We start from the raw sequence: 22,862 nt of genomic DNA, 5'->3' as shown, positions 1-22,862 counted from the left end.
CTATGGAAAAACACCTGCCTGCTCTCTCATATATATATATAACAGTGAGAGCTCCAGCAAACCCTCCTCCTCTCACACTCACAGGGCTCTCCATCCGGTCAGCCGTTGTCTGTTTTCTGCGCAGGAAAGTGTTCAGCATCGTGTCCCGCAAACCCACCTTTTCCAGCTGAATAGACACGAAGGCCTCTGAAGCCCTGACAAATGAGGAAAGAGAGCCGAGCTGAGGGCGGTGGCCGGCAGGCGTGTAGCTCTCATAACTCACAAGTCGGGCACTGCGGCAGGAAGACAGGCTGTTCGCTCCCACAGCCACCTTCTTTAGTGTGAGTGTTTCTGAGGACTCAGCAGCCATTGCGCTCCTCTGAAGACCCTACTGTGCCTAAAGCATGCGTCAGCGGTCCCTCCCCATCATAACCTGGGCAGTGTGCCCTCTTGATGGAAGCCATTGAGATACTGGAACGGAAGAATCCTCTCAACCAGACACTGATCTTAAATCTTTGACCCACACTGGGAATGTGGTCTGAAGACACTTGACCTCTGGCCGTGCGTCCCATTAGCAGCAACTCAAATAAAAGTTGTTTTGCCTGTCATCACTTTTCATTCCATATTTGCCTAATTAAATTAAAGTGCCCTTGGTACCCAACAAAATAGCCAGAGTGGTCATGATTATTAGAGACTATGTCTATGTCTTTCTCCATCACGGTGGGGAGAGATCAAGGCATAGGAGAGCGTCCTTGGTGGTAGACATACCTCTGTGGACACCATGATTCTCAGAACTCACCCTCCCATTTTTTTGTTTTTGTTTTTTTGAACAACAGTAAAACCTTTGTTAGAATAGTGAAAGCAGTGCTGTGGTTTCAGTCTTACGTGGTTGCAGGAGTCTGGAGCAGCCTGTTTATCACTCTGCTTGTGAAGAAGAGTATGAGAAAATCTACAGAGAAATAGGAAGGAGGGAGTGAAGGGTAGAAAGAGTCATTGAAAAGAGGAGAGGAAAGAGGAAGAGAGGAGGAGAGGGCTAAAATCAGGATGAGCTGACCCTCCGTCATAGACTGGTCTGTATCCGAAAGAGTGTGCATATAGCATCTTCCTATAAGATCTTACAAGCACAAAGCTCACACAAGTCACTCTATCCTCCCTCTAGACACAGTACCTTTTGGTAGTCTTAAATCCTTCTGAAGAACGAGTAAGGGTGTCTGGAGCTTTTGGAGTTGGGGCTAATGGCATACACTCTATGCCATTGGCAGTCCTGGATTCCCTTCTGGTTGGACTTCTTCTGCCATGATGCCTCAGAGTGGAACATCCTCCCTAAACAGTTTGAAACCCAGGTGAGTTCAGCGTGTCCGATACAGAGGCCCCAGAGGGGACTACAGCGACTCCACACGTCTGTGATGGCAGAAGACTGGAGACACGAGAGGGAAGTGGGAGGGGAGTAGGTGGGGATGGGAGGGAGCATCAGTTTGCACCCTAAAGGGGTAAGGTACAAAGCAGGGCTCTTTCCAGAACGTGAGTACGGTTATGTCAAATTCTCAGAAAAGTTCTTCACCCGATGAAGGAGTTGCATGGAATTCTGTGTGTAGGCCAGCCTCTAAAGAACTGCTCACAGACCACATGGATCTGTAAGATAGATTATACAGATCTGCTAATGGATCCCACAGTTATAAGATCTGGAAAATTCCCTCAGGCATATCTGGGTTAGATACGTCTCCTTTGGCACTGATAGTGAAGGGGAGTGGGAATGGGGGAGGACAGGAGAGGAGAGCGCCGATGGAGTGCTAGGGAGGAAAATGGAAAATCACTATCTTCGACTATTCCAGCACAGTGCATTATGGGCAATGCCGGGTAGAAGTCTTTTATGTTTAATCAAGTACTAACGGAAAGAAAGGTTAAATCTTCCAAGGGAAGGTCATTCCTCAATGACATAACCAAGGAGTCATCATACTGAAATTCTGTCAGGAGGGTGAGGCCGAAGGGAAGAAAATTCCAGAGATGAAAAAAATCTAAAGTTTCCAACCTCATTTGCCTCCCTGGACACCCCTGGGGCGTCCTGGTGTGCAGGAAGTGGGAGGCTCTACCGGTTCAGAAGAGGGGTCCCCTTGCCAGGCCATGAGACAGTGGGAAGAAAGAGAGCACAAGTTCTGAGTTCCACTGGGTGCTGATGCTCACCCGCAGGTCCCATCTATTTCCGTAGACTAGCTAGGACCTGTTTCTTTTCTCAGGACAAAGCCAGCTCATGAGGGCAGGAAAAGATTCCTTTAGCCTGTGTTTCCACGATATGGCTTCCCGCCACCCGGGACCTCAGAAGCAGCTGAATCCAGCGCCCACGCCCTCATCCGTCTTCTGGACCTGCAGCTGTGACCGTGCCCAACTTTGATTTCTAGGCCCAACTACTTCCCCTTTTCAGTCCTTGCAAAGGTGTCCACGTCGCTTTTTACCCCTTAATCCTCCTATACTCTTAAATGGCTTCCTCGGGTCTAATCTACTTGTTGTTGTCTGTTTTATGAGACAGAGCCTCGTGTAGCTCCCGTCTTCTTGACTTTGGTTCTGGAGCTTTTACTCTAGTGAACAGAACTCCTGGATCAGCAGGGAGATTGTGAACAGCAAACATCTTCATTTCTAACCTGTACCCATTCGCTTTGTCCCCTTGTATTTAGATCTATAAAATTTGGCTCTCCTTTTTCAAAGTAGTAATTTTCTTTATTGAGAAATAGCTGACATTTTATAAAGACCATTTTAAAGTATATGGTTAGGTAAGTTCTGACACATTTTTTATGTACTCAACTACGACATCACTGCCACCATTTTAACTTACAACCCGCACACCCATCCTTCTCTCCCTACTCCCCTTCCTCCACTATTCCTCTGTTTTTTGGCAATTCTAGGCTAGAATGGATTACCTAGAATTCTACATACATTCCTGCAGAATGTGGTCCTTTTTTCTGGCTTCATCCATACTCCTGTAGTGTCAATATTTATGTCTTTGTGCTGCTGTGTAGTATGCCATTATATGTGATGTGGGATGTCTCTCCGTATGCAGTAAATATGCTTTATTACCATTGGTTAATAAAGAAGCTGATTTGGCCAATAACCAGGCAGAAAAGAGCCAAACAGGAAATCCAAACAGAGATACAGGGAGAAAAGGGCAGAGTCAGGGAGATGCCAGCAGCTGCCAGGGAAGGAAGGTGGTGTGAGGTCACGAGCCCCGCGGTAAATATATAATAATAAAAATGGGTAAGTTTAAGTTGTAAGAGCTAGTTAATAATAAGCCTGAGCTTATAGGCCAAACAGTTTGTAATTAGTATTAAGCCTCAGAGTGGTTGTTCAGGAACTGTCGGGCAGGAGAGAAACCTCCAGTTACATATTGATATGCCAAAATATGTTTATGTGATAATCCACTTTCCTGTTCTTGAATACAATTCACATACACATTTTTGTATGGCCATGGACTTTCATTTCTCTTCATTAAATACCTAGGCATTGAGAGTCCAGTTCATATGGTAGGTACATGTTTAACCTTTTAAGAAATTGCTGAATTATTTTCCAGGTGGTGGCACCATTTTGCATTCTAATCAGCAGCATACAAAGGTCTCAGCTCGCCGACCTCCTCGCCACTCAGAAGGTGGTCAGTCTTTTACATTTTAGCCATTCTAATGGGTATGGGCTATTTCTCAATTAGGTTTTAGCTCACTTTTTCTAGTGGCTTCCGGCGTTGAGCATCTTTTCACAGCTCATTGGCCAGGCTGTTGGTGGCTCACTACATCTTGAACTAAACTCCGTTAGCATCAGAGGCAGGACACGCTTGTTGTTCTGTCTCACTTCCTCTTTCGGCCTCACTCAATCTCTTGATTATGCTATCTGACCCTTTCCTGTTCCACAGTCGGAAAAGAGTTATAAGTCCATTTGTACACACATTTTATGAAGAAGCAATCATAAAATTTACTTCAGCAGAGTTCAAACGGGACTGGATGTTTTCTGGAAGACAACGGGGCAAACAGTGTGCAGAAGTTCCTCCATCTTGTATTCTACTGAGGCCATTTCAGGTTTAACTAGATTTTGATCTCCCCCATGGAGAATCTCACAAAAATCACCCAACTCTATTCTTGGAACCTGAGGCCAAGATGCCTCAGCTAACTTATTTATCTCTGTTAAACAGTTTGCTTGGGCAGGCCTCTCCCTACAGCTGTTGAGGATGTGATTTTTGCTTTTAAATGCCCCCTGGAGTTACACGTGGGTCTCTAAATACCTGGGTGTAGTCCCCGCCCTCTGGAATAAAGACTTTCAGTGGACTATACACTGTCTTAGTGGTCATCTCTGGTGGGCTCCCTGTAACAATAGTAGCTGAGTTGAAATGTGGAGGATGAGTAACTTCCTCTAGACAAAAACAAAAACAAAAACCAATGTGTGAGGAGGAAGAAGGAGTAGGGACAAAATGTTCTGGGGAAACACGAGCAGAGTTATAGAGACCCACAGAGTGCACAAAGTGTCCAGGACTCTGAGATAGAGTTTAGAAGAAAGGCAGGAGAAGGAGAAAGAACTTGGACCAGAGAGGGAAGGTCTTGTATCTCCAACTGAGGACACTAGGTCTTGTTCTCTGGGCCACAAAGAGTCACTACAGGATTTAATCACTGCGGCATAATTACTCTGGGCCTTGTGTGTGGACGCCCACAGCAGCACTACTCCTAACAGCCGAAAAGGAAAGGCAATTCATTGACGAATGGATAGATAAAATGCAATGTACTTTGTCTCTACATGACAAATATTATCCGGCAATAAAAAGGAATGACGTGTAATAGATGCTGTAACACAGACGGACTTGGAAAACATCATGTTGAGTGAAAAAAGCCAAACACAAAAGGCCACATGTATGAAACATTGACATGAACAGTAAGTCCAGAGGCAGAAAGTACTTTAGTGGTTTCCGGGGACCGAGGGGAGGGGAATTGGGAGTGGTCATACAGGTACAGGGTTTCTTTAGAAAGTGATACACTATTTTTAAATAGATACTGGTGACAGTTGCATGGTCCTATGAATAGGCTAAAAAACATTGAATCAGCCACTTTTTGAAACTTTTATTTTTATTTATGTGTATACGAACCTGTGTTTGGTATGTGTGTGTGTGTGTGTGTGTGTGTGTCTGAGGAGGGCGTGTGTGTGTGTATGTGTGTGTGTATGTGTGTGTGTGTGTGTGTGTGTATCTGAGGAGGCCGTGTGTATGGTGGTGCCTGAGGAGAGCACAGCAATCAGAGGCTTGAGAACTGGAGCTGCAGGCAGTTGTAAACAGAGAAGTATGGCTCTGGGAACAGAACTCACGTCCTCTGGAAGAGCAGCAAGTGCTCTTTACTGCTAGGGCCATCTGTCCAGCCTCCGAATTAGCCACTTCAAAGGAGTAATTTTATGTTCTGTGAATTATACATCTACCACAAAAACAAACAAATAAACAACCCCCACACACACAAAATCCTTAAAACTCTGAGAAAGGGGGGCACATACAGTGTGGTAGTTTTGTGGGAAAAAAGAGAATCGGGGCCAGCAAGATGGCTCAGTGGGTAGAGACACTTGCCATCAAGCCTGAGACCTGAGTTCCACCCAGAGCCCACATGGTAGGGGGAGAGAACTGGCTCCTACGAGATCTTCTCTGACCTCTACACCATCCTGGCATGGTCCACTGGCCCCTCCACCACTAGCTACAATGTTAAAACAAACAAACAAACCAATAAAAAGGATCAAATGTGTCTACCTACATTTTCCAGAAGGATAAACAAGAAAACAATGGGATACTCTATCTACAGTGGGGAAAGGTTGAGAGCTGGTAAGTTTTGTCTGGATGAGTCTAGCCAGTCAATAGTTTAGCATAATCTACCAGGGAAACCTCAGCTGGTTACCACTCAAAAACAGCAATGAAGTTAAGGGGGACAAGAAAGAAGGAAGGTGAGGAAATGGGATATGATACGCACGCACTTTCATGTTGCTTGGGGTTCTTAACTCAACCCTCCAAGGCCTTGTTACCGCCTAAGCAGCTGGAATAACCCTGAGGCCCTTAAGTCTTGCAACAGGCCCCTGAGAGAAAAGCTGGTGTCCTCACCTTCCACCCCCAATCCTGCCACTCCCTCACCCCCCCCCCCCACCCACCCCTGGCCTTTCACCTACTCCTTACTCCCAGAGACAGGCCAAGGAATCTGGAATTTCCTTCTGCAGAAGTCAAAGAAACCCTAGTCTTAAATAACCCAGATCTGCCTTTTAAGAGTAGATGTGACCCTTTTGCAGAAGTGACTTTGCCCCAGGCCCTCAGGAAGGGGATACTGAAGAGTCTGGACAGACAGGCCTTGTGGGGTCTTCTGGCAGCTGGCGGCTGCATATGCAAGGAGTTAGATGTGACGTTACCAGGCCAAGCTGCTGTGTCTTGGTCACCAGGTTTCTGGGTTGGGGTTACCAGGCCCAGCTGCTGTGTCTTGGTCACCAGGTCTCTGGGTTGGGGTTACAAGCCCCAGCTGCTGTGTCTTGGTCACCAGGTCTCTGGGCTGGGGTTACCAGCCCCAGCTGCTGTGTTTTGGTCACCAGGTCTCTGGGTTAGATGAGACTTAGACCCTCAGGCTCTAGATAAGTGCTGTGTCTCAGAAGGGTCAGGACGCCTCTTGCTGGTGAAATATCCTTGAAGCCACGCTGAAAGTTCTTCCCATTAGAGCAGAAACTCAGGCTCCAGGAAACTTTCTAAGTTCCCTCATGTGTATTAGTGTAGATTTTGTATCACCAATGGACCCCCGGCTTCATCAGAAGATAATTGGTATTGTGATTTTGGTGTTCCCTTTCTGCAAGAACTTTTCAAGTGGACCGTAGAAAGAAATACTGTAAAAGAGAGGTGAGATCTGCCTTGATTTGTGGGAGGTGAGGGGGTGAGTGTCACTTTACCCCTACATATCCTGATCCCCGCATTAAAAGTTAAAACACAGACCCAACGGGCTTCTAAACCCTCTTTCACCTGCCACCACACCGTCAATCTCACCTTTCAGCTGAGCCCAATCTAATCTCTCTCTAGAAGGAATCGCCCTCTGCTTCGTTCTGCTCAATAAACTTCTGCTTAAACTATCTCCGTCCCTTGGCTGAATTCTGAGGAGACAAGATCTGAGGAGAACTCTCCCCTAGTCAGCTTCTCACCTAATTCCTTCCAAGAGGATGACACCGTTTCTGTCTAGTTGTTTTTCCACATTCTTGTCCAAGCCCCTGGGTAGGTCACATGACCAATCTGGCCCAGGCACTAAGTCTTTCCAAAGGGCTGAGGATGGAAAACCTCAGAACAGCTGGACAGTCAAAGGCCTGCACAAAAGGTTGACCGAGAACCCTTCCACACGCCGTGAAGATGGCGCACCCAACCCTATGGGGACAATAGCCTTCCACATTCCAGGAGGATGGTGCAGCCAATGCCGCGGGGACAACAGCTCCTGACCCGGCACCCTTCGGGCTTGGCCTCAGGGGTCTGTCCCTTCACCTGGTTGTCTGTTTATATCCTTCTGAGCAGACTTTGTCTTAAACTGTAGTGTGCTTCCCTCTCTGAGAACTCTAGCAACTTGCGGAGGGAGTCCCAGGAGGCCCAATTTGCAGTCAGCCAATCAGAAGTTTCAGAGACCCAGATTTGTGCCTGGGTCTGAGAAGGGAGCAGTGTTGGTGTTGAAGCCCTTTAACCTACGGGGTCTGCAGCCACCTGCGGGTGCACGGTGTCATCACTGAATGGGATATGAGCAGTCCCAGATGGCGCCTTGTACAGAATTTACCGCTCACTTGCTGTCGGGGAGAAATGCGCATGGCTTTTGGAGCCACAGACACAGTCTGTGTTTGGAGTGTCCAGTACGAGAAATTGCATCTGTTTTCCAGGCTCAGATCAGAAAGGGATGGTGATAGAGAGGGCAGAGAGGGAGGGAGAAGTAATGGAGAAGGAGAGAAAAAAAAGGAAGGAAAATGGGAGGGAAGGAGAGGGAAACGGGGTAGCCTGGCCTTAGCTGCTGGCAGAGGCAGCATGCCTCTGGCTTCTCCATCCTATAGGCTGACCTTGATATCAACAGGACCGTGTGCTGCGGGGATGTCATAGAAGAACACCTGTTGAATGGCCACCATCAAAGCATTCTTCTGAGCAGTTTGGCAGGCGAGGGTCACTTGCATATTTTCCACTCCCGAATGGAGCAAGAGCTACAAGGAAGAGAATACGAATGTGTTAGATCCTCCAGAGGGAGGAGAAGCTGGCGGTGGGGCGCATGGCTCCCTTAAACGGCCAAAACACCCAGGACTAGAACTGAAGGGTACACTGGGCTTCCTGTTACTCAGCTGTAGGACTGCGCCTGCTCTTGCCCGGGCAGCGGTACATGCCAGGCCGACGGCCTCCAGGTCTGGACTGCTGGGTAGCTGGTAGACACCAGGCAGTTCCCCTGTGGTCAGGGGAGGGCTCTGATAAACCACGGGGACTCTGAAGCTGGCTCTCAAAAGCCCGGATTAGATTGAAGCCACCAAGAAAAATATCCACAAAAAAAGAGTAAAGGTATTTAAGGCAAAGGTGAAAAATAGCACCAGGCTTTAAAGGATACAACAAAAGCTCCAATAACAAGTGCATCCTCTAAAAGCTTCCTTTTCATCTCTAACAGAAGTTATTATATGTGGGCTGCAGTCCTCATGGCTCAAGCCAGGCCCACACAAGGCCAGCATTATTAATGATAAAGGAAAGCTTTTCTTTTGTTTGGATCAGTCTCTCACGTAGCCCAGGCTGGCCTCAAATTTAAACTTGCTGTGTAGCTGAGCGCGGCCTTGAACTCCCAATCCTCCTGCCGCCACCCCACACCCCAGTGCTGGGATTACAGGTGTATGCCATGATGTCAAGTAAGGCTTAGAGAACAGGAGAATAAATTGCTTTGCTTGATCTTAGCTTCTTTTTCAAATTTTAGCATCTTTTCTAAGGAAATACACAAAATCATTTACCTTGAGGACGGCGTCTTTCGTATAGCAACTGAACTTGCCAATTTGGTTGTCACCCAGCTCAGCGATGGCTAAGTCGAGGGCAGCGGGTGCGTACCTGGAAGGAGACAGGTGGAGCTGGCCTGTCCTGGCACACCTGTCAGGGTATGCCTATCTGATAGCACAGGACAGCAGCTGGCCAGATCCAGGATGCCAACGGTAGCAGCAAGCTGGACTTGGTTATGGTGACCACTCCATGCTATGAGACGATATCTTTTCTTCGTCACCCCCTTTCCTTCTTACTTTCTTGACCACACCTGTTCAGGACTCCCCCACTAACCCCTTCTTTTGAACACCCATAAATGGCATCTACTTCTTGTCCTCTTGTGGCTCCAGCAACCATCCAACCCGGTCTCTACACAGTGTTCTCGCCTTGGGACATAGTCTTTTGTAAGATGTGACTTTTGGGCTAGTAACTTGGTACTGATCAGTCTTTGTTTTCTCCTCTCAGATGGGACTGTTAGCTATTGTAGTATTAGGGCAACTCTGAAGTCCGTACGCACGCATGTGCTTTGTGAAGGGCGGGCCATCGTATCGTGTTGCCTGCATGCTACTTTGTCACTCCAAAATGACAACTTTAGGAGACAGACATATGTAAAAGTAAGTTGAGAGGCAAGCTCTCCAAATGCACGAATCACCCCTTCCAGAAGGCTCTTCTTCCCTTGAAGCAAGCCTGGACATTCCTGGGAGGTCCAGTTACCACTTGCCCAGATCACAGGGCCACAGGAAGTTTGTGCCAATAGGTGGATTCTAGCTATTTTTACCCCCCGAAGTATAAAAAGACCACCTCTGGAAGAACCCCGAGTATAGCGTGGCTCCACAGCAGCAGTTGGAGGCTGACCTCACGTGAGGCCACACCACCCTTCCTTCCTTTCAATGCTGGTCTTGTTTTAGCCCGTGAGGTGAAACAGAGCAAAAGAAAATTCCCCCCAAAGAATTATTTGGCAAAGTCAAATAATGGAGACATCCTCAATTGTCAGAAAACAAACAAGGGGTAGGTAGGTTGAGGAGGAGAAGGGAGTAGAGGAGGAGGAAGAAGAAAAGGAGGAAGAAGAGGAAAAGGAAGAGGAGGAAGAGGGAGGAGGGGGAAGAGAGGAAGACAGAGGTTGCTATTGCCATCTTTCCAGTAGAAGTCAAGAATGCTGCTAAGTAACCTAAGGCAGCTGTTGGGCAGTAGCCTTGCCTCATCCAGTAAAGAGGAATGCACCCTAATTTTCAGGGGGCAAGAAACCAACATAGCTTCCTATCATGCTAACCTCTTTCATTCCGGCCCATGCTCTGAGGAGTCTGCTAACCTAACAACACATCTGAGCCAGATTTTGAGCAGTGATCTATATTAGCAGTACAAAGATTTTTATTTTCCTCTGTGGAGCCCCTTTTTCCTTCCTCAGGGCAGAGCCAGTGCCAGGAATCTCCAGGGGGCAGAACTGGGACCCTGGGAGAAAGGACAGACAGACTCTGGAAAGACGTGAGGGAAGGGGAAGCTGGCCCTCCAATGGAGAGGAAGGAGACACACCTAACTGCAGCTGAGCAGATTGCGTCTGTCACTGAGAAGAGTGGCAAAGGCTGCCTCTGGGCCATGAGAGGGCTGTACTCTTTGGAATTAGTTTTCAGTGAAAGAAACTAAGAAGCCTGCACGTGAGCTCTGTGCTCTTTGGTACAGATGCAGAAATGGAGCTGACTTCTTCCTTGTCAGGGAAGGTGAGAGAAGAGGCGGGCCCTCACGCCCTTTGGTCACCTGAGAAACCGGGAAGCTATGGTTTCCTCTGCATTCTCTGACCTGGTTCTCCCAGGTCTCCACGGTTTCATGTGTTTCTCTTATTTATTTTCTTTTTCAATTTTCACGTGTGTGGTGGTCGTGGTTATACATATGTGTATGTAAGTTCTCATGGATATGGGTACGTGGGGGGGGGGATGACCGCTCGCACATGTAGAGGCCCGAAGTTGATGTCGGGGACTATCTCCATCACCTTTCCCCTTTACTCAGTAAGGCAAGGCTTCTCAGTCAAATCCAGAGCTCGCAGATACAGCAATTCCAACTAGCCAGCGTGCTCTGGGGAGCACCTGTCTCTGCCTTCCGCCTTCTGGGGCTGGAATTACCAGTGGGCCACCACGCGCATGAGGTATTCCATGGGTTGTGGGGATCCGAACTCCGGTCTTCCCAACCTGATTCTGTGTTTTAAAATCCAGCTATACCACCTTTGATTGAAATGTCGCTTTCCCCCCTTATTAAGAAAGAAAGAAGAAAGAAATGGCATGGTGGCAGATTACATCCAAGGAAGAGAATTTAAAAACGCAACCCCATGTGCATGACTCACTGGGTTATCCTGCACCAGGACAACATTCTCATCTTCAGGGTGCTCACCTGTCCACTCGACTGCTGTCCTCCAGCAAAGAGGTCATAAAGACAGGAGGGGGCGGGTCCACCTTGTCCTTGTGTGATGCAAACTCAAAGTGAACAGGCCTCAGGTACAAATGGAATTCTTCAAAACCCATCTCCTGTGCCAGCTCCTTATACAGCCTTAAGGGGGGCAGGGTAGGGGCAAGGGTACATTTGTTAGTGTTTTTTGGTTTTGTTTTGTTTTGTTTTTTTGGAAAGACAATTAAGTCATGAGGAAGCGAACACACAAGACTAAGCAGGAACACAAAATCAGACCAGGGCAAGCCCAGCATTATGGAAGCAAACGATCCAGGACCATTTTGTGCAGCGCTTCCTACTAGGTCGGGCAGACAATGGAAGAGTTGAGGCAGGAGATGCTGCACTTGGGTACCACCTCAACTCTTACTTTCCTTGAACTGGCTGCTCTGCTTGGGACCCTCATGAGGTCACTGATATTCCCTTCAGAGCAACGTTCACTGCCTCTTCTCCCCTCCAGAGCCCTCAGCCCCTTCCTGGAGAGCACCCCTATTTCCTCTCCCACACTGGCCATGCTCCTGCCCCATGACCTTCCTGGGCTTCACTGACTTCCCTTAAGTTCAGATGTGGCCTGGGGTTTTAGCCCTGTTCCTCTCCTCATCCACTACATCCAATCCCTAAAACCATTTCATCAGTAAGACTCGGTGACCTTCAGCCCTGTCCCAAATCACCTCTGACTTCATCCAGATGTCCCTCTGTCAGCTCAGCCTTAAACATCTGTGATTCTCTCCCTTTCTCCTTCTGGTTCGAGCCAGTTCTCGCCCTGTGTTCAATTGGCACCTAGATCAGTGTGCCAGGGTTGTCACAAAATACCACAGACACACATCAAGTGCCCGGCGTGTTAAACAGCAGAAATCCATTGTCTCTCAGCTCAGAGATCAAGATGTGGGCAAGCGGGTTCCTTCTAGGGCTCTGAGGAGGGAGCTGCCCCATTCCTCATTCCCTAGTTTGTAGATGGTGTCTTCTCCCCACCTTTGTCTGTGTGGTCTGTGTTGAAGAAGTTATTCTTAGGAATTCAACAGTCTCCTGGGTGAGGATCCAACCCAATACCTCCAGGTCAACTGGCTATCTCTTAACCAGACTGTCCCACCTTGAGGTAGTAGCTCGTGATCACATGGGTTTTAGAGGGACCCAGTTCTAGCCACAGCATCATCTCCCATGCTGCTTTCCTGATCCTCTTAGAAAGAATAAATTATCCCCTTTGCTGTGCTCCCATGGTGCCTTTTCAAATTAGAAGAGTCTCATTATTATAATATATCCTGGGTAACTTTTACATTATTAGCTCCTGAGAGACTCACAGATTGTAGAGAGCAGTGTCCCAGAGGCAGTAAGTTTGACTAGTAGCTCAGTTTCTGTTTCTACTTCTACTTTCTAATGCAGCAATCTGGGGCTAATTACGTCATCATTCTAACCCTCTACTTCCTTGCTAATGAAGTGTTGTTACCTATCTCAGAGGGAGAGTCGAAGAATTTAAGGAAATAATACACACAGAATCCCATAAAGACTGTGATCCTTATGGTGGCTGGTGGATAGCTGGGCTGTCTATGCCTGCAGGACTTCCCATGGGAGTCAGAACAGCACTATGTGTATTTGAAACAAGCCCTCTAGTTCCTTACATTCTCCTTCTTTGAGGAAGTCTTAGCACTGTCTCCTACTAAAACCTGAAACTGGCTTCATTAGCTCCTCTCCTGTCTGACCTGCTGAGCCTCCATCCCTCTCCAGATCCAGATTTGCCACAACAGTCTCTCCAGGACCTCTGCTAAGTAAGCAGTCTCATTGTATGCAAGAGAAAATTCACCCCAAACCCTGAGTGCCTGGTGTGGCTCAGGCCCCAGGGGCTATGGCTTGGATGTCTCCCAATGTTCATGTGTTAGAAATTTAATCCCCAGTATAAGAGTTGCTGACAGAGACTTTTAAAGAGACATTGGTTGTGAGGGCTCAGCTGTTAGTGAAGAAGTAGGCCAGTTATTGTGGAAGTGGTCCCGATGGCACAGGACATGACACTCAATTCCCCTCCTCTCTGTCCTACCCTGCTGCTTCTCTCCCCACTCCACCTACAAGCACACGCAAGAGCATGCTCTATTGCCCATCCGTCTTCTGTCTCGGGATGATGAAGATGTGGACCTTGGTCTTATCAACATCCAGAACTATCAGACATAGATTGCTGTTCTTTATAAATGATCCAGTCTCAGGTAGCCCGTTACAATAGCACAGACTACAGTACCAGGTCACAGGATATCCCGGTAAACAACTTGGCAGGGATTTTGTGTTGGAAGACAAATCAACATTAAACATCCAAGCACAATGACTGCACTGACTGGGAAGACCATGTGGGCACCCACTGGGAGACTCCTGCCAGGTGGACGGTCAGAGAGGCTCATATGGAGGCTAGGAGGAGAGGAAGGAACAAGGTGACCATCTCAGTCTGGTTGCTCTAGGGAGCAAAGGGCAAGGCTTGAGACCGTGAGCCCTAGACCCTCATATTTCGTCCCCAAGTCCGTCCATGTAGCACCTGTAGCACTAACCCTACCCTAACCCTAACCCTAACCATGAAGCACTCACTGAGCCAAGGATGCGCTCTCCACATTCATTTCTATCAGTCGGTGGCGGAGGGTCAGGAGTTCCAGAAGTTTCGAAAATGTCTCCAGGAGCATTGTGTGGAAATCTTGGCCTTGTCTCTGCCCTTTGTCCATCGCAGACCTGAGCGCAAGCAGGCCCACCTCCTCCACGAGAAAGGGATCACCCATCACTTTAGCTGAAAAGAGCTGAAAGCAAACCGAGGAATTTGGAAACTCAAAAGGAGAAACTTCACGTGCACTAGAAGGAAAAAATACCGTCAGTGGCACAGACTCTGGAGGTATCATTTCCTGGTAATCACCACCTACCAGACACCAATAAATAACCACTTCTTAATAGGGCTGCTCAGGGGATATGGAAACTAAATACTTACAGAAGTATTTTTTTCATTATGGTGGTAAATGTTGTTTTCATAAATGTTTTTGCTTAAACACAAAGAATAGGGGAGGGGGAACTAAATAGAAATAAAAGTCACTAATTTTAAAAAAATATGTAAAAATTGGAAATATGGTTCAGTGGTGAAAATACTGGCTGCTCTTCCAGAGAACCTGGGTTCGAGTCCCAGCACCCACATGGCAACTCAGAACTACTTGTAACTCCAGAACGAGGGGATCCAATGTCTTCTTTGGCTTCCACAGGCACTTTATATAAGCATGCAGTACACAGACATACATGCAGAAGAAAGATCCATACACACAAAATAAAACAAACTTAAAAAATGTTTTGGTGGCCAACAACAGTTTTCCGCTATTTGTTTGTTTGTTTGCTGAGACAGGATTTCTCTGTGTAGCCCTGGCTGTCCTAGAACTTGCTCTATAGAGCAGACTGGTCACAGAGTCAGAGATCTGCCTGCTTCAGGCACCCAACCAGCAATGATTAATGCCTGTATGACCAAGGCCAGCCTCAGAATAGGTTTAAATTAAAATGTGTTCTTTACTCTTCTGTTACAGTTCTCTATGATTTTATATTATTTTAATAAAGTTAAAATTAATTCTCACTTAAAAATTATTTTAAGGCTGGAAAGGTGGCTCAGGGGTCAGGAGCACCTCCTGCTTCTCCAGAGAATCCAAATTCTGTTCCCAGCACCCACACTGAGCATCTCACAGACACTTGGAGCTAGCCTACAAACACGTGGCCTAAGTTCGCTTTCTTTCTTTCTCTCTTTCTCTTTCTTTCTCTCTTTCTCTTTCTCTCTCTCTCTCTCTCTCTCTCTCTCTCTTTCTCTCTCTCTTTCCCTCCCTCCCTTTCTCAAACACACACACACACACACACAAACAAACAAACAAATAAAATAATAAAAATTAAAAAACAAATATTGTAAAAGATGATTTTGGTTTAGGCAGAAGAGCAGAGGATACCATGGTGGCCCAAGGAGCAGATGTCTCCATTATATCACAAGTGGCTGTAGAACAAGATCAGTTTGGAAGCCCCGGCTAAGCATTCAAAGCTGAACAGAAAAAGAAAAGGATTGAAATACAAGTAGTGATAGAACCTGAATCATCAGGCACTACTTTAGGGGACCCAGCATCCTCTTGTGGCCTCCAGAGGAATTTGGGTCCTCTGGGGGAGCAGGAGATGCTCCTAACTCCTGAGCCATCTTTCCAGCCTTAAAATAAATTTTAAGTGACAATTAATTCTAACATTATTAAAATAATATAAAAGCATAGGACTGTGGCATATAAAGAAAGAACTCATTTTAATTTGAGGCCAAGTAGTGCAGTCATTAGCCTGACACACCGACCACTGTGGTTCTCCTGTGTACCTCCAACTCCTCCCCAATACACAAACACACTGTGTATCACTGCAGAGCCAATGAGAAAGGAGAAATATTTTTCACACACCTATGCAATCCTCCATTTAATTTTAATTATACTGACATCCTTAAATACTAGCTAGAAGCTTTGTCCAAAACAAAAATCACATAAAAATATTGGCAAGGTTTGTGACTGTGCTCTTTCTCTGGCCAAACAGAGCGGAATAGTGCCAAACAGCAAAACAGAGCTAAACAGAAACATCTGGAAAGAAATGTTCTCTTTGCCAAGTACCCAACTGTCTTGGCAGAAAACACCCACGTCTCTCTGGAGTTGTGCGCTGTACCAGGCCTCGGGCCTGGCTGGGGTGAGCCACAGGTCCAGAGCGAGCTGCAAGACACGTTGTTCCAGCTGGGCGAGCCCACTGGGTGACACAGGCTTGTGGGCGTGGCGAGCCTCGCGCAACAGGTGCTCCAGGGCTTTAGGGATGAGCCCAACCAGACCCAGGGAAGGGTGGAACTCCAACAGATGGACATTTTCTGAGGTTGGGCTTGAAGAAGAGAAGAAATGACATTTTTTCACAACTAAGGATAAAGCTATCTTTCTGGGGAAGATATCTGACTTTTTATCTTTAAAGAGCGATAACACAGCCCCTATAGATCCAGGGCCTTCTAAAGACTGGGGAACTAATTGACCAGATAATGCAGCATGCTCCTTGTTTTACCATGGGCCCTGGAAAGTGGAAAGAAACTGACGTATGTTCCTTTCCTCTTTTCAAACGTTAATGAGCAAAGGCAAGTTTTAAGTTCTCTATACGCAGCCGGACTCCTTCACATGCATTATAAGGATATTGTCTTTTAGAATTCACGAGGACAAAAATCAATAAAACACCTGTTTGAGGATTATGCTTTTGGAAATAAAGGATCCAGAACAAGTCAAGAGTCTTCCTGCTTTAAAATTGAAGAGCACAGCTATTTCCAGCCGAGTCTGTGTAAACGAGCTTCTCTTACGCCTAGATCTTAAAGCATATTGCTCAAAACCTGGGAAGAAGCCTCAGTCAGACAACCCTGATTGTTTGGAGACCCGGACAGCTTTAGCATTCATTCTAACCGTAGTCTGCTCTGCCAAATCCATTTCCTGAACAGCCGATCCCTTCCATAGCAAAATGTACACACAGCTGGTGGCGAGCTGGCCACAGTGGAGACATCGGTGCTGAGAGGGGTCTGTGGGGAAAATGCAGGGTTTGGGCTGGGCCTCTTTCTTAAGAAGGCAGAATCTTAGCTATTAGCTCTTACTGTGCTCTGCCTGTAACCTATTGTGAGGTCTCTGACACAAAAGCTGTCTTTAATGTACACCTCTGGGTGCTCAGGGCCACGCCTATGCTCATGTTTGTATCCTCAAATGTATGAGCCAAGAGAAGCAAGACAGTTACTCCCCACCATGGTGAGGCAATGGGGAGATATTGATTTCAGGCTCTGCCGCTCTATACGGGGTCTGTCACCTCACCATTCCCTCTAACTTAAAGGCAGGGGAAAATGGGAGAAAGAGGTAATCACATTGAGGGAAGGAAAAAAATGTGTACCCACTCAGGGTGGTCTCCGGAAATAGAATACTGCTCTCTGAAGGGGTGATGCCCAGAGGTTCATCTGGGACAATTCTCTGTGAGAGGAAAGAAAATCCTTCCAGAGAAACTTAAAGCACACACAGGCTTCAGATACAGATACGTGAGCACGACTCAAGAGCTCCCGCCTCCACGTACCTTTGAGTGGTCCTTTAACGCTTACTACTTTGATTCCAGACTGCAACCTTAATGGCTCTAGAAGAGAGTAAACTGAAATGCCCAAAGGCAACAGCAACTTACCAGCTGCTGTTGATGGAAACAAACTGTTCGCAAATTCCATTCAGGGGAAGTCCGAATGTCTTGAGAGCGGGAAGATTCCCTCGCCAGAGCGTCCGCAAGTAATCCCGCTGCTGTTCTAGCTACAGAGAATAAACATCCCCAGGACGGACCTGAGCTATGAGCCAGGACCAGAGGATAGACCCCCTCCCCACCTCTGTCACTTCGCTAGTTCTCACCCAGACACGGTTTTGAAGGCTTGTTTACAATGGAACATTCTGGTCTCTAAGTCAAGGTCCAGCCAAGGAAAAAGCAAAAGAAAGCTGGACCCAGTGGTGCCTGCCTTCAATCCCAGGACCCAGGAGGCAGACACAGGTAGATCTCTGTGAGTCTGAGGCCAGCCTGGTCTACAGAGAGGTTCAGACCAGCCAGGGTACAGAGTAGAAGTCTATCTCAAAAATAAAATAAAATATAAAAAACAAAAGCCAGGAATGGTGGTGCATATCTATGACCACAGCCCTGAGGCAGGCTAAGGTAGGGTTACCCACCTAGGCTACTGTGTAAGACCTTGTCTCAGAAACCGAAACCAAAGCAAGCAAACAAAACCAACCAAACAAAAATCTCCTATACATGGGGGAAAAAACCCACAGTTTTACACGCTAGATGTACATCTCGGAAAGATGCACCTTTTATTGATGATAACTCTATGATCTCATAAGAGATGATGTCCTCAACTCCTTGTGGGTCATTAACGGCAGTTGAGGTTTAGGAACCTCCCTTGGAGGCCTAAGTTATACTTGGAATTCAGAAGTGCGAATGGGCTTACAAAGAGACATTCTGCCCAGAAAACCCAGGTTCTGAACCTGCAGTGAAAGAAAGCTACTTTGATATCTGGCTTACGTCTCCCATAGTCTTCTCAGACGGAGCCATTGGAGCCCTACTCACCTGATGGCTGAGGATGCTCCTCACTAGCTGCCAGTGAAGCCTCAGGCAGATACAGTCATCTTGGTAGGCCTTAGTGAAATACGAGCAGCCGAGATCAAACTTGGGGCGTCGGTGTATAACGTCGGTCATAGCTTGTGCCAAGGCGAAGCGCTCTTCGGTGTCCAGCGTGTGCTGGTAGGCTTCAAAGTAACTATTGAGAAGCTGAAAATACGTTTATGGTCAGGGAACAACAGAGGCAGCTCTGGTGCCAGCAGACAAGATGGGAAGCTCCATCCTAGCTTCCGACAAGCCCTGGGGCCTTAGCCAAAGAGAGATGCTGAAACCTCTGGGTGGTTAGTGGTTCGGGTACGGGCAGATACGGTAAGAGCTGGTTCAGTCAGCAAACCCACAGAGTAAAGAGGGCAAGAGCTGGAGCTCATGCTGTGGAACCGGAGCTAGACTTGAGTTTGACCATTCCTTTTGTTCTGTCTTCCCCTGCTCTTTACAAACAAAAGGAAAGCTACGTCATTGATAGCATTGCTCTCCAATAATCGCTCTCCAGTAAGACAACGCTCCAAAAGTTTGCCATTCCTAGAGGCCTACCCTCTTTCCATAGCCTGGTTATAAGAGTAATACCTCTCCACAATGTATTACTCTTCCCAGGATGGTACACAGGCCCCTAGGTCTACCTGCACCTTTTATTATTTTTTAATACTATTATCAGGTGAAAGCACTATATGATGTATCTTTTTTTTTATTTTTGAACTGATGACACACCAAAGCACAGATCCTGCTGTGGGAATGCCTTCAGCCAATAGCCTTTAAGATACTGACCCCGCTTTGGGCCTGGTTTCATGTCTATAAATGCAGACAAAAAGCGTGCGGGCCTCTTGGCTGCTGGAAACGGCTCTAGTTCCTGGGATCATGCAGAGGACGGCTGATCACTGCGTTTTCTGTGAGTCTACCCTTCAGTAAAGAAACCTGTATTATACTCCATTCTGGGCTGGTGTGGGACTATTATTATGAATTGCAACAAGATACCGCTAGATGAGTTTCACTGGGGTTACTTATAGGACTGGGGTGAGGGGTTACTTATAGGACTGGGGTGAGGGGTTACTTATAGGACTGGGGTGAGGGGTTACTTATAGGACTGGGGTGAGGGGTTACTTATAGGACTGGGGTGAGGGTTACTTATAGGACTGGGGTGAGGGGTTACTTATAGGACTGGGGTGAGGGTTACTTATAGGACTGGGGTGAGGGTTACTTATAGGACTGGGGTGAGGGGTTACTTATAGGACTGGGGGGAGGGTTACTTATAGGACTGGGGTGAGGGGTTACTTATAGGACTGGGGTGAGGGGTTACTTATAGGACTGGGGGGAGGGGTTACTTATAGGACTGGGGGAGGGGTTACTTATAGGACTGGGGTGAGGGGTTACTTATAGGACTGGGGGGAGGGGTTACTGATAGGACTGGGGTGAGGGGTTACTTATAGGACTGGGGGGAGGGGTTACTGATAGGACTGGGGTGAGGGGTTACTTATAGGACTGGGGGGAGGGGTTACTTATAGGACTGGGGGGAGGGGTTACTGATAGGACTGGGGGGAGGGGTTACTTATAGGACTGGGGGGAGGGGTTACTTATAGGACTGGGGGGAGGGGTTACTTACAGAACAGAAATGACTCAAAAATCAGCTGTGCCACCTAAGCCCATGCCAGCTCATGAAAGCTGGAGGCCTGGGCCACACGGCACAGCCCACAGCAGCTCAGCAGTCCCTGCCTGGGGGCTCGCTTGCCTCCTCTTGGCAGCCTGCTCATCTTTGTTTCTTCTAATGATTTATCTTTTACCCGCGCACACATTCTGTTTTACTTATTTTGGGTTTTGTTTCTAAAAATTAACATTCAAGGGCTGGGGAGATGACTCAATCAATGAGTGCTAGACTTGCAAGCACAAGAACCTGAGTTTGATCCTGAGTCCAGTCTAAAAAAGTACTGGGCCTAATGGTGTCCCTTTGTACTGCTAGCTCTGGGTATAGTGGTGTCTGTCCCTTTGTACTGCTAGCTCTGGGTATAGTGGTGTCCCTTTGTAATGCTAGCTCTGGGTATAGTGGTGTTCCTTTGTTCTGCTAGCTCTGAGGAGGCAGGGACAGGTAGATGCCTGGGGCATACTGGCCAGCTGGTCTAGCCTACTTGGTGAGATCTAGGCTGATGGCATCTGAAAATGGCACCTGCCTTCCATATGCATACATGTCATGAGCACCGTACACACATGTATCCACACACACATAAGTATGTACATATGCACACACACAGAGAAATTATGGGCTTGAGGCTACCATCCTCCCTGGCTCCCCTTCGCTGGCCCGCTTCCCTACAGTGCTCCCCCGTTTTGGTTTCATGACACATCTACTCTATTACTGACTTTACTCCCACCCTCCCTCTTTCTCTGTCTCATTGCCCCTTTCTAGCTTCACGTCCTAAATACCCAGACCCACATATAAAAATTAAAATCTGGGATTTACAGGCGACAGAAAACATACATGTGTCTCTCTGAGTCTAGGAGAGTTTGCTTAACATAATTCTTATTTTTATCTATTTTTTCTGCAAACAACATGATTTAAATCTCCTTTATGGCTGGATAAAATGTCACTGTGTTATGATAGTGGTGGTATCAGCTTCCATTCCCACCAACAAAAAATCAGGCTCCCCTTCCCCGCATCCTCATCAGCCTCGCTGCCATTTACTTTCTTGAGTTAACCATTCTGACCGGGCTGAGAATAGCTTTTTAAAATGTTATTTGGGCCAGGGAGATGACTGGGTGGTTCAGAACATCTGCAGCCAAGCCTAAGGACTTGGGCTCAATCCCTGTAGTGCGCTGACATGGTGGAAGGAGAGAACTAACTCTGACAAGTTGTCCTCTGACCTCCACGTGTGCAACATGGCACACACAGGCAAAGTAAACAGAAATGTAAGAAAAAAATAAGCTATTCGGTGGCTACTGGGTTTCCTCTCTTCAGCCCTGTCTGTTCAGTTCAGCTGCCTAGTTATTGACTGGAAGGTTGTTTCCACACACCTGTTTCCTTGAGCGCCCTGTCCTCTGAAGACCTCCACGTGGACACACAGCACTGACTTTCGTCAGTTTGTTTTCCAAGGCGCAGGCTCGGAATTGCCAAGTGGGAAGGAGAAAGATTTTCTCCCTCTTTTGCACAAGAATGTTAAACACTCAAGAGTGAACAGACACTAGGAATCGGTTATCATCTATGAAGAGATGTTCACATCTGCCTGCCCAACGTCAAGGCTCGTGGAGGATGAAATGGGATACTTCAGTGAGTACCCATGAACCTTTGCATGTCAAATATCTGTCAGGGCTCACAGGTTTGAGCATTTGGTCTCCCGCGGATGACCCAGTTTTGAGAGGTTGCGTGCAGAAACTTTGAAAGGTGGAAGAAGGGGATCTCGTGGTGTGGGCCTAGAAGTTTGCAGCCCAGTGTGACTTCCTGTCCCACCTCCACTTCCCGTTGTGCTGAGATGTGAGGAGGGAAGGAGCCCCAGCTACGCTCTCCCTCCTGCTGCATGGAGACGCTTGCCTCCTGCCTTCCAGATCAAGATGAATTACATATGCTCAAATGTGAAAGCAAAACAAACCCCTCCTCCCTGATGCATTTCATTACAGTGCCAAGAAAAGTGACTCACGTGGTGCTTAAGCTTCGAGGATGCCTGTTCTGGAAAGGTACCAAATCCAACTCCAGTATGAACAGTAAACCACCAAGAGGAGCCTGAAGCTCAGGCTACCGTGGCACGGGTGCCAGGGGTTAGAAACTCACACTTCACAGCATGGAGCTGGAAGTGAAGAACCATGGTCATTCCTCTGTCCCTAAGTTCATCCCACAGAAAACAAAAAATCAGTGGTGGTCTAAGTGACCTGATTTCCTCACCCAAGATCCACTCTAGAATAACAGCCAATTGTTAAGTAGCAGAGGACTTAGAAGAAGCAGAGGAGGAATGACTAGCCAGGCTGAGGTTGCCACTCTGCCATCCCAGGGAGAGATTAGGGAAGAAACATTTACCTCCTTAATTCATTCTGGCCCAAAGTGAACCCTTTTGGCTGAGCCGGGACAATTCTGGGAGCTGGTTTATGGTATTTAAACTTCTTGACCTGTTTTCGGACAAAGAACCCAATTGTTGGCTATTTGGCGGGCAAAGTTGGCCAGGGAGAGCCCTTTCTGGCGATCCCAATCTGGTGAGGACAGGTTACAGAGGACCAGGCTAACTTAAATGTTCGCTATTGATGACATGAGTAAATAAGAACATAGGATGTCCGGGCAGGCAAGATGGCTCAGCAAGGTCTGAGGACCTGAGTCCAATCCCTGGAA

The 22,862-nt window shown here is 47.3% G+C and overlaps 1 protein-coding gene across 3 annotated transcripts in view; it reads right to left on the bottom strand.

Annotated features, from left to right (window-relative positions):
* Positions 1-22,862, bottom strand: part of LOC125394476 (uncharacterized) — a 184,542-nt gene that overhangs the window by 80,188 nt on the left and 81,492 nt on the right. For all 3 annotated transcript variants that reach the window (XM_087910709.1, XM_087910711.1, XM_087910712.1), the window contains exons 17-25: positions 18,515-18,715; positions 17,594-17,712; positions 16,054-16,282; positions 13,967-14,169; positions 11,354-11,509; positions 8,953-9,046; positions 8,035-8,172; positions 1,148-1,302; positions 83-194 (exon numbers count right to left, since the gene is read on the bottom strand). In XM_087910709.1, coding sequence (XP_087766835.1) covers positions 83-194; positions 1,148-1,302; positions 8,035-8,172; positions 8,953-9,046; positions 11,354-11,509; positions 13,967-14,169; positions 16,054-16,282; positions 17,594-17,712; positions 18,515-18,715 — 1,407 coding nt within the window. The remainder of the gene's footprint in view (positions 1-82; positions 195-1,147; positions 1,303-8,034; positions 8,173-8,952; positions 9,047-11,353; positions 11,510-13,966; positions 14,170-16,053; positions 16,283-17,593; positions 17,713-18,514; positions 18,716-22,862) is intronic.

This window comes from Myodes glareolus, chromosome 1 (assembly GCF_982192425.1).
Source record: "Myodes glareolus chromosome 1, mMyoGla1.1, whole genome shotgun sequence".
Taxonomy (NCBI): Eukaryota; Metazoa; Chordata; class Mammalia; order Rodentia; family Cricetidae; genus Myodes; species Myodes glareolus.
The sequence above is the reverse complement of the archived record's forward strand: the minus strand, read 5'-3'. Positions and strand labels throughout refer to the sequence as shown.